This window comes from Vigna unguiculata, chromosome 5 (assembly GCF_004118075.2).
Source record: "Vigna unguiculata cultivar IT97K-499-35 chromosome 5, ASM411807v1, whole genome shotgun sequence".
In the NCBI taxonomy this organism is placed as follows: domain Eukaryota; kingdom Viridiplantae; phylum Streptophyta; class Magnoliopsida; order Fabales; family Fabaceae; genus Vigna; species Vigna unguiculata.
The window spans coordinates 41,195,333-41,206,759 of record NC_040283.1 but is presented as its reverse complement, the minus strand read 5'-3'; the positions used below and the strand labels follow the sequence as shown (position 1 = coordinate 41,206,759).

The window sequence follows — 11,427 nt, the reverse complement described above, 5'->3', positions numbered from 1 at the left end:
AGAGAATGATATTTTAACAAAAAAATTTTTAACAAACTTTGACAATTTTTGTACTTTTCTCAGTCAAAGTGAAAATTTTAAAAAATTAAATTAAATTAAAATTGCAGTATCTTAGTATGAAAAACAATTTTGTGAAGTTTTTTTTTTGTCAAACTATTATTTTTGATAATAAAAAAAGCATACCGTGCATAATAAAGACGTATTTTAAAACGTATTAATTTATTTTTTTAAAACCATGTTCTAATTGACAGTTTTAAATTAAAATTATTAAAAGAAATCGTGTATTTTAATTTTTTTCGAGAACTTTGTTGGGAAAATTGAAATTAGGTTTAATAGAACTTGTAAATATTACTTGCTAAATAATACGTCATAATTTAATAAATAATTCTTATGTTTTTCCTTGAGAATTAAGTCATGCACGTGTATCAAGTATGACTTTACTTTGTAGTCTGAATTCTAGGAAGACAATGATCATGGAAAATTTATAAATATATATACATGCATTTACACCTCTTCAACATACACACTTGCTTCTCTTTCGGTTCATTTTATGAAATATCATCAAGAAAATGGCAATTCTTAAAGAGCAAAAACTTGTTCAAAAATGTAAGATTGGTCCAACAATGGGATCAACTTCTTCTGTTCCTCTCTCGTTCCTTGATTTGCCTTTAGCAGGTCCTATTTATGTCAGACGCCAATTCTTCTTCCACTTCCCCCATTCCACACTCCATTTCTCTCAAACTACACTTCCTTCTCTCAAAACCTCTCTCTCTCAAACCCTTCAACTCTTCTTCCCTCTCGCCGGAAACCTCCTTTGTCCTCCACCGCCGCACAAACCCTTCATTCGCTGCACCCATGATGACTCTGTCCCCTTCACTATCATCGAGTCCAAAGCTGATTTCAACCACCTCTCGTCAAACCACCCCAAAAGTCTCAAACACTTGGAACACTTGATTCCCAAGTTAGCATGCACAAACACACACGATGACACGTTTGTGTTCCCTTTGCTGGCATTGCAAGCCACGGTTTTTCCCAACCAGGGCCTCTGCGTCGCGATCACCTATTGCCACGTGATGGATGATGGTTGTTGCAGCAGTTTCATGAAGTCTTGGGCTTCCTTTTGTCGAAGTGGTGGCGTTGACTTGACTCTTGCAGAGAAGTCAACACCGTGCTTGGACAGGGGAGTGTTGAAGGACCCCAAAGGGTTAGAAGCTATCTTCTTAAGAGATTATTTTGAAGAGAGGTCAACTTGGAAGGAAAAGCTCGCTGGGAAAACCTCTGCGGTTTGCAATGCTGAAGATTACGTCAAAGCAACGATTGTTTTGGGAAGGGATGATATCGAGAGGCTGAGAAGATTGGTGTTGAATCATTGGAAGAGAAGTGAAGAAGAATTCAACACGTCACAGCATGTATCGAAATTTGTGGTGGCTTGTGCCTTTGTGTGGGTTTGTTTGGTTAAAACAAGACACAGAAGTGATTATGAAGAGGAAGATAAAGAAGAGTACTTTCGTTTCGCTGCAGATTGCAGAGATCGGCTTGAGCCTCCTGTGCCAGAAACATACTTTGGAAACTGCTTAACGTTATGTTTTGCAATGCTGAAGAGAAAGGAGCTTATGGGAGAAGGTGGTTTTGTGAATGCAGTGAATGTTATGAGAAGGGCAGTGAGTGATGTGAAAAGTGATTTGTTTAAGGATGCAGAAAAGTGGAGGGAAACATTTACGAGGATGTTTGCGTTGGGAAGTACTTTGATAGTTACTGGGTCACCCAAGTTCACTGTTTATGAGACTGATTTTGGATTTGGAAAGCCTAAGAAAGTGGAAATGGTACATTCCATGAAGGGTGTGTCATTAGCAGAGAGTGGAGAAAAGGAAGGAGGAGTTGAAGTTGGCTTGGTGTGTACAGTCACAGAATTTGAATATTTAGTTTCTGTCGTTGAGCAAGAACTTCAAGGTTCAAAATCCTAATTTTATTAGTGTGATATAAGCAAAATTTCAAGCTTTTAAGTCCGTTGAAAATATTTATGCAACAAATTTTTCGTTCCTTTTATTTATTAATGAATACATCTTCTTGGTAAATTTGTCGGTAAAAAAAATTTAAATCAAAATTTTACTGACAAATTCTTTTGTTGATAAATGAAATCTATGTTACCGACAGATTTTTTTATCAATAGTTAAAATATGAAAATTCGTTAATAAAATTCATCGGTAATTAAATTTACCGACTAAAATATATTCATTGGTAAAATTTTGTCAATAATTATATTATTTTTTGTAGTGTATTTGAGATTTTCTTTCTCAAAATTTACGTTTATTTGAATGATTATGTTTGTGAATTTAAATTTTCTATTCTTTTATCCACTTTTCTATTCTCCGCTTATACTAGGTTTGAATTATATAATTATTTTCTTGAATTAATGAACTTTTGTAAAGGTAAAATTGTCCTGATTATATATTTTAAAATATAATTTTTTAACAAGAAATTATAGCTAAAAAAATAAAAGAAAATAATTTCTTAAAAGATAAGCATGAATTGATAACAATAATTTAAAAAACTAATTAAAAAACTGAGATAATATAATTATCTACGTACAACAATTACAAATCATTACAAAAAAATTATTAAATAATAACTAATTTTAAAATAAAAAGTATTTAATCATTATAATTAGATACCAATTTAATGATTTATCTTGTCCTAAGTATGGTTTTTTAAGAACTTATTCCATTGAGAATATATACATTGTTGATTTTACATTCCGATTCTTAATTAATAATTAAAAGTACGCTGAATGAACATTTTCATCACAAACTTTCTTTTTTAATATAAGGTGTAAGGCCCATGAAAATCCACCTTACTTTTCTGCGCTAAAGCTTTAAGGGCTGCCCTTGAGCTATTGGGCCTTAGGGCTGGCCCAAAAGTTAAAGCCACCTGAGTCTGACCTAGTTCCCCACTTTTCAGATTTCTCCTACCTTGGTGCTTAGAGCCGCAGCCACACTCTCTCCGTTAGGGTTCCACCGTGTTGACAGTCCACCTTCCGTTTGGCCGTTCTTAGCTCACGTAAGTGCTCTCGGACTCGTAGTTTCCTTTCCTTGGTCTGTTTTTCGTAAGTTGTTGTTAGGGTTCCGAACTGACCCATTCTCATGCTGCTCTCCAGCTTCGAGTCCATTCCTAGAAGCTGTTCGTCCCCCACAGTTTGGGGTGTCGAGGTTTTCGGCTAGCTTGTCCAGGTACGGGAAGTTAGGGTTTCAGTCTTTTAGGTGTTGTCTTGGCTGTTCTTGAGTGAGTTAATGATTTCATGAATGAATCCTTCGTTTTGGTGTGATTAAATGCTTGTTGTGCTTGATGGATTTGATAAACATGGCTGTGGCAGTGAAGAACAGTGGCAAGACCTGTTAATCTCGCCCAAGCGAGTCCATCTCGCCTAGGCGAGATGAAACAGGGAGCTCGCCTAGGTTTATTGCGCGAAAAGTCGCCCAGGCGGCTCGCTCAACTTTTAAGCGAGCAGGCAACTCGCCCAAGCGAGAGGGATCTCGCTTAAGCGAGATCCCGTGTTGCCCAGGCCCTGGTTTTCCTTGAGCCCTCGCCTAGGCGAAGGGGGGCTCGCTTGAGCGAGCCTGTCTCGCCTGAGCGAGACCCTTCAGCCTGAGCGAGGGGTTTGGGCGAGACAGCGTGGCGTTGGGTTGCATATTTGTTCTCTTGTGCTTGGACTTGGTTGGGTATGACTGCTATGATAAGTTGCATGTACTGATGTATGAATATATGCCTAATGGGTTGCTATATGTGTGCGACATGATTCATGAATGATGAATGATGAGTGTGGTGGGAACTTAGCATGTGAAATGAGTATGCGGTTTGAAACTAAAGGAACATGGTATTAATATGAGATGAGACCCTAGATTCATGGGGTGGTGATGATCAGAGATATGGATTTGAGATGGGATCAATATGAGGATTAAACTTCAAGGGTTGATACGGAATTGAAAAAAAAATATAATTTAATATTCTCTTATTGCTGAATTATGACTGTTAGTCCGCGTCAGCGTGTAAATTCCTTGGGGTCTCTAGGTGAGACCTCTGGGGTCGCGCTTCAGTGGTCGGGACGTAATTCCATGGCCCCTGTTAGTGGGTGCCCATGGTGGTGCCCCATCTGTATAACTAGGTAAGGATTCAAGGTAAGGACTGCATCCTGACGCTCTAAGGGGCCAGTTAGTCTCACTTAGAGCAGACTGACTCCTGTGGTGAGAGTAGCAGGAGGCCTGAAATTCATTAAGGGCTAACCTTGTGGTGAGGGAGATTTGATTTCATCGTAACACTTGTAACACACAGCTCGGAGATGAGCAGCTCAGAGTTGAGCAGGGGTATTCACCACAAGTGCAAGCATCCGTTGAATCCGACCAAGTTATACGTATCCAGATGAGTCGAGTCGAGTCGTAGTGTATTGAATGAAGAGTCATAACATGTTTGGTTGCTATGTGGATATGAGATGAGGAAAATATATTTGACTGCATGATGAATATGTTGTTGGCTCTAGCTTACCCGTTTTGTTGCATGGTTGTGATGTATGTGGCTGTTCTCTCTTGCGATGATCATCAACTTGGTTGATGGGAGCAGATGGGCGAGGCTCTCATGGGCAACAAGGGAATGGCGACTCCGCTACTTAGCCATCTGGGCTGGATCTCACACTTCTTTCTTTCGTGTTTCCTTTAGGGCTATGACCCCTGTATTCGTGGTTTTTAGATTGTAACTCTTAGTCAAACTTTTATCCTGCTTTGTTGGCATCGTGGTGTGCCTGGTTTTGTAGGGGTGTTGTTGGGAATCCCAGACTGCGCGTTTTTTTACTATCTTATGTGTGACGTTTCCTTTAATTTTACGTATATAAATTAAATGGGGCATTACATAGGGATGTGATCAGTAACTTCACTTCATCTGAAAGAAGTAATAAAAAATGTTTTACAACAATACCAGAAATGAAGAGAAATTTCCAAAACCGTGAACCATGCGAAAAACTGCATATTCAAACCGTTTTATTGGTGGGCGTTTTGTATGTTTGTGGTGAGTAGGAGAAGTTACATAACTTCATTTTCCAAAAGTGAATAATCGTAGCTTTTGCAATAATTAATTAATAATTAAGCTCGTGGACTTTTTCATAGAACGAGCTAGGCAACAACTTTATTTCTAATCAGTTGTTTTCATGCAATCAATTTGTGCGAAGCATGTTTGTCTTATTTATTAATTTATTATTTGTACATTTGCACAGGTTTTTACATGTGAAATTAATTGATAGAATGATGTTACATTTTCTTTAATGGTAGTTATGCTCAAGTGTTGAGAAGAAACTAAGAAATTTTAGTTTAAAAGACTGAGTCCAAGTCATCATGTTTGTCTGTTAAGGATTTGGGGATGTCGTGTTTCTTTCCATTTTCCATGCTCACCAACAACGACATTCTTGGAAACTCTTGCGAATACTTACTTCCTTCTATAATTTTATTCATTTTTAAATTAAAAATTAAATATGTTTTTGATTTCTCAAATTTTAGTAAAATTTGAATTTAGTTTCTTTTTAAAAATTTTATCAATTTAGTCTTTTATTTTTAAAAATACATAAATTTAGTCATTTTAATCAAATTTTGTTATATAATTTTATTCATTTTTAAATTAAGGATTAAATATGTTTTTATTTTATCAAATTTTAGTGAAATTTGAATTTAGTCTCTCTTTAAAAAATTTGACCAATTTAGTCCTTCATCTTTAAAAATACGTGAATTTAGTCATTTTAACTAAATTTTGTTAAGTTTATACGACGTTTTCAGCGCATTTCATGATAGTATTTGAATTATTTACACCGTTTGACACATTTTCGCTTTGATGTTAACTCAAATATTATCATAAAATACATTTAAAATGTCAAATCAACTTAAGAAAATTTGATAAGAAGAACTAAATTCATGCATTTCTAAAAACGAAGGACTAAATTGGTATAAAATTTCGAAAAGAGATTAATTTTAAGATTTACTTAAACTTGAGGGACCAAAAACATATTTAACCCTTAAATTAAATATAAAACAACTACATATTTATTACATATTTTTAGTTTTTGAAAAAGTATTACTTTCTATTTATTTCTAAAGTATTTCTCTGAAAGTAATGTTTTTTTCTTATTAATTGAAGTTTATTAAAACCATCAACTTTGTCAAGTATATCATTTTTCGAAAATCATTATCACGGCGTGTGTCGTCGTACAGATAGAAGAAGAGATGGTGATAAGTGTAGGAAACGGTCTCTTCTCTCGTCTGGACAAAAAATTACAGATTAATTCAAAATCAAAATATAAATGATTATATAATATAAATGTTTTATTAATATTTATATTTTAATTATTATTGTAGTAAATTATTAAAAATAAAATAAAAATAATTATTATTACTTAAGTATGAGCTGAAAGTCATAAATTAAGTAAAAATGACAAAATTTAATGATATATAAGAAAATAAAAACTCACAAATATTCTGATTTTGTATTTAAAGTAATGTCATAATTTTATATTTTTATATTGGTAAGATATAACAATTTTCTTTTAATTATTTTTATCAATCATCAATCTTAAAATAAAATAAACTATGTAGGTGAAAAGATTGAAACTTAAGATATAGGAAGAGATTTGAGACTTTAAGGTATTACAAATCTATTATCAAGTTTCCTTCTTGACAACTAGAATTATATTTTATTGTTTTAACTCGTTCGTTTTATATACTTATGTTTAATAGTGTTTTATATATTATAATTTTTTATTTTATATAAAAATATATAGATATGTCAATAGAAAATTTGAATTATGCTATTCAGAAATTCAGCAGAAGAAAAAAAAATTGAGGTTTTACTTACATCACAAAAAGAAGTATGAATAAATTTATAAAAATAGATAAAAAAATGAATTAAAAAATGCAAGTGAGTGCTCTTTCAATGAAATAATAACAATATAAATATAAGTAAAAATAACCAACAATAGAGAAAGAAAAATAGTTAGTGATGAAAATTATTGTGATTCTCAAATCCATGATAATAAGGAGGATATTGAGAAATTAGACGATGATTCTACCCTTGATAAAAATATACATGATCCAAGCCAATAGAAAAATAGATACAAAGTTGAGAGATTTATTGGTAGAGAAAGGTTCTATTAAAATCAATGATATAAATTTTCCTAAAAACATACATTTTAGACACTTCTCTTCATCAAATTATATTCAAAGACTTCATATTTTGCATAAAAAATTCAAAAAATAAATTTTAAATAAAATGCCTCACTTTTTTTAATTCTTTTTTAGTTCTCTCAAACTCTTGAGCCACCTATACTTATCAATATAATTGAAGATATTATAATAGTTTGAAAACAAGTACTATAAAAAGTTATTTACAAATTTTGTCATAAAAAATAATTTAAAAAAAATAGTAATCAATTGTTTTGTAAGATATTTTGTACAAAATATTTTTTACTGTCTAAATTACTTTTGGTAAGAAATAATTATTCACGAAAAAATTATTTTTCAATTAAACTCTTAAAACCATAAAAAAAAGAAATTTTTTTATTAGTAATCTTTATACCAAATTTTCAAAAAAATATATATATATATAAAATATAAAAAAATTTAGTAATGAAACAAATCAAAATAAGAAATATTAAAGTAGTTTAACTTGGGTGTAAATCTTGTCAATTTAATTCAAAATATTTGAATTGTGGCTGTTAAAAATATTGATATTTAACAAATTTATAAAAAAATATAATTAATACATAACATTTTTTATTGATAATTACATATTTCTGATTCTCTATTAGTTATAGATACGTAATTGAACTAAATATAAAAATGAAATAATACAAATTTTCTTATATCATATTTTACAAAATATTAATTATAATAAAATATAAATTAAAAATTTATACATAATAAAACATGAATTAATCTTGTTTATAAATTATTGTTGTAATTATTTTTAGAGTAACAAAAATATTTAAAAATTATTACCATATTATCCTTACTTAATAATGGATAATGATACCTGTGATGGATATCTTAAGGGGTGGTAATATTTTCCCGAATTCAAAAACCTAGCTTCGTGAATAATCTTCTCTAACTAATTATTTTGATTCTAATAAATATTAGTGGGACATTTTTCATTTTATTTTTTTTCATGGTAATATAAAAATATTTTCATTTTTTTTCTTTTTCTAATTGACTTATTGCAACCATGTCAATTAAAAGATAAAAATATTTCATATTAAAATTAAAACATAATTTAAGTATGGGTGAATAACTTTTTTTTATTGATAATTATTAATTATTAGTTTTTGTTATTGAGACATTCTCTTCTTCCTTTTCTTTTTCATATAGGTAAATAAATATTTATTCAACAAACCAATCTTATTTCTTCAAATTATTAATAAGAAGTATCGAATCCATCTTTCTCTACCCTTCCCTTCGTATGGGCGAATAAATAGAAAGACTAATTAAGTAATTACAAGTATATGATAAGATTACGTCGATGGAACCTAATTATTTTAGCATATGGTATTGAACGCCTAAGAAAACGCTAGAAATCACCCATTGGAACTAAACAAGCAAGTTGCAAAAACAGAAATTCAAACAATTAGACAGGAGGAAGTTAAAGTCAACCATGGTCACTTAACACAAAATTAACTTTTGGATAGACTTGCTTTGTTTTTTTATTTATTGAAATATCTCAGTAATTAACACACTGAGGATTTTTTGTAGTTTGTAGTCCTTGTTCAATGACATAAAATAAATATTCAAACTCTGCACTCTTACACACCAAACCAACCTCAACTCCTCCTTCCTCATCTCTACTTTCGGCTAGAGACATGCACTTCAAGGAATGTACCATTTCAACTTTGGTTGGCCTTCCAAATCCAAAATCAGTCTCGTAAACATCGAACTTAGGTGAACCAGTAACCAGCAACGGAGTTCCCAACACAAACGTTTTCACAGACAAAGCCCTCCAATCTTCTGCATCTTTAAAAGGCTCACTTTTTACATCACTCACTGTCTTTTCAATCACCTTCACCGCATTCACAAAACCATCCTCTCCCTTAAGCTCATTTCTCTTTAGCATCGCATAACACAGCGTTAAGCAGTTTCCAAAGTATGTTTCTGGTATACCATAACCAAGGAGACCTCTGCAATCTGCAGCGAAACGAAAGTACTCTTCTTTTACATCTTCATCGTCATCATCATCTTTGCATCTTGTTTTAACCAAGCTAGTCCACACAAGAGCACAAACAACCACAAATTTTGACAAGTATTGCGGGGAGTTCAACTCCTCATTTTTCTTCCACTGTGCCAGAACCCATCTTTTTAAGCCCTCAATATCATCTCTCCCCAAAACAATCGTCGCCTTACAGTACTCCCCATGTTTAGGACTTTGATCAATGAGCTTGTCCTTCCAAGTTGATCTCTCTTCGAAATAGTCTCTCAAGAAAATGTCCTCGAGTCCTCCTCTGGGGTCCCTCAACACTTTTCTATCGAAGCACGGTGGTGAATTCTCCAAAAGCGTCAAGTCAACTCCACCACTTTGACAAAGGGAAGACCAAGACTTCATGAAATGATTGCAACACTTACCATCCATCACATGACAGTACGTGATGGCGATGCAAAGGCCATGGTTTTGCAACACCGTGGCTTGTAATGCCACTAGTGGGAAAATGAACGTGCCGTCATGCATGGTTGCGAATGTCAACCCGGGATTCAGGTGATCCAATTCTCGGAGACTCTTAGGGTGGTGGGATGAGAGATGGTTGAAATCAGCGTTGGATTCAACGATGGTTAAAGGGACAGTGTCATCATCAGTGCAGCGAATGAAGGGCTTGTGGGGTGGTGGAGGACAAAGGAGATTTCCAGCTAGAGGAAAGAAGTGTTGAAGGATAAGAGAGAGAGAGTGTTTGAGAGTGGGGAGTGTAGTTTCACAAAAATGGTGTGTGGAGTGAGGAAACTGATAGAAGAATTGGCGTTTGACATAAACAGGACCAGCTAAGGGTAAGTCAAGGAATGAGAGGGGAAGAGACGAGGTTGTTCTTGTTGTAGAACTAGGAAGTGATGCTGGAGCAACATCAGATTTCTCAACAAGTTTATGTGTTCTAACTTCCGCCATTTGTTTGTCACAAAAATTGAGAATTGTAAAGGAAGAAAATCTATTTCGGAGATGGATTGATGATGACATACATGTCGCTAATAGGATACTTATATAGAGTGCTGCTCATTCTACTCTCTATATTTTTTTAATAATAAAAATAACATAATATATCATAAAAGTTAAATAAAATAATCAGAGCATATATATGGTTATTTCTAAATAGGTTCCATATATATAGTTAATGGAGATTTTTTAGTACATCGTGTAGCCGTGTTGTGAGCATATATTATATATAATTGAACATGACATGTAGCGTGTGTGTATTATATGAGTTTAATTAAAATGTTTTTTTTGCTGTCCAAACATCGATTGTTTACAATTAAAATTAATATTTCTTAGTAATTATGCATATTAAAAATTGAGATGATAAAATTCTTTATATTAATAATAATATACTAAAATTGAGCGCATCCATCAGTTACGTAGTTTGAAGGATTCAAAGTTGATTAAGTGTTTGGGACTTATATGTCACGCCAATGACAAATAATTATGAGGAAAACAACCTTAGTTGCATTTTTATATTTTGACTTGGTTTGAGACATAAAGGGATAAGATAGAGTTGGAGAAAATATGTGTAGAAGAGCGTAATTTGTGTTTTAGTATTGGAAAAATGATTTGAAAACAATGTAACAGCAAGAGCAGATATAAGTGTTTGAATGATTACTAACTACCACTAAAAGAATATAATAATTAGTCAAAGGTTAAAATAAATTAAATAATTCGCACTACAGCTCCAGTTTTCAATCTTGTTTTCGAAGGACTCGTAAAATAGAACAATGATTTTTAATTTATAATTCGAGACAGGAAGATGCAAATGTTGCATAGTTTAAACTAAAATCTTAATTTATTATATGCAAGTTTAATAATTTATTTCCATGGTTCCTTAGCAATCTCCAATGATCATGAAATTTAATAACTTCACTAAACATTTCAGATTCCTGTTGCTTCCTCCATGTTTCGTATGTCTATTGTGATTGATACGAATTTATCTTTCTCATCAAGATTGTTTTTCCAAAAGCTAATTTAGTGCAAGATTGAGAAATGCGTGTTGTCCATTGTCACAACGTTTTTCCGAGGAAAATGTAAGCTCGTGAACCTCCTATTTGGATTCCAAGTAGGAAAGGAAATTTTATTTGGCATTTTCCCTAGTTTTTATTATGAAAAGCGTTTTTTTTGTCTTCGTAGTGGAAATCACGCTGAAACCTTTTGAAGTTTTGTAGT

At 32.6% G+C, this 11,427-nt stretch overlaps 2 protein-coding genes across 2 annotated transcripts; one reads left to right on the top strand and one right to left on the bottom strand.

Annotated features, from left to right (window-relative positions):
• Positions 1-532: 532 nt before the first annotated feature.
• Positions 533-2,062, top strand: LOC114185857 (coumaroyl-CoA:anthocyanidin 3-O-glucoside-6''-O-coumaroyltransferase 1-like). The gene has a single exon (XM_028073798.1). The coding sequence runs from the start codon at positions 570-572 to the stop codon at positions 1,962-1,964; it is 1,395 nt and encodes a 464-aa protein (XP_027929599.1). The 5' UTR covers positions 533-569; the 3' UTR covers positions 1,965-2,062.
• Positions 2,063-8,681: 6,619 nt separating this feature from the next.
• Positions 8,682-10,207, bottom strand: LOC114183975 (coumaroyl-CoA:anthocyanidin 3-O-glucoside-6''-O-coumaroyltransferase 1-like). The gene has a single exon (XM_028071194.1). It carries the CDS (start codon positions 10,162-10,164, stop codon positions 8,740-8,742), a length of 1,425 nt encoding a protein of 474 aa, XP_027926995.1. The 5' UTR covers positions 10,165-10,207; the 3' UTR covers positions 8,682-8,739.
• Between the last annotated feature and the right edge of the window lie 1,220 nt (positions 10,208-11,427).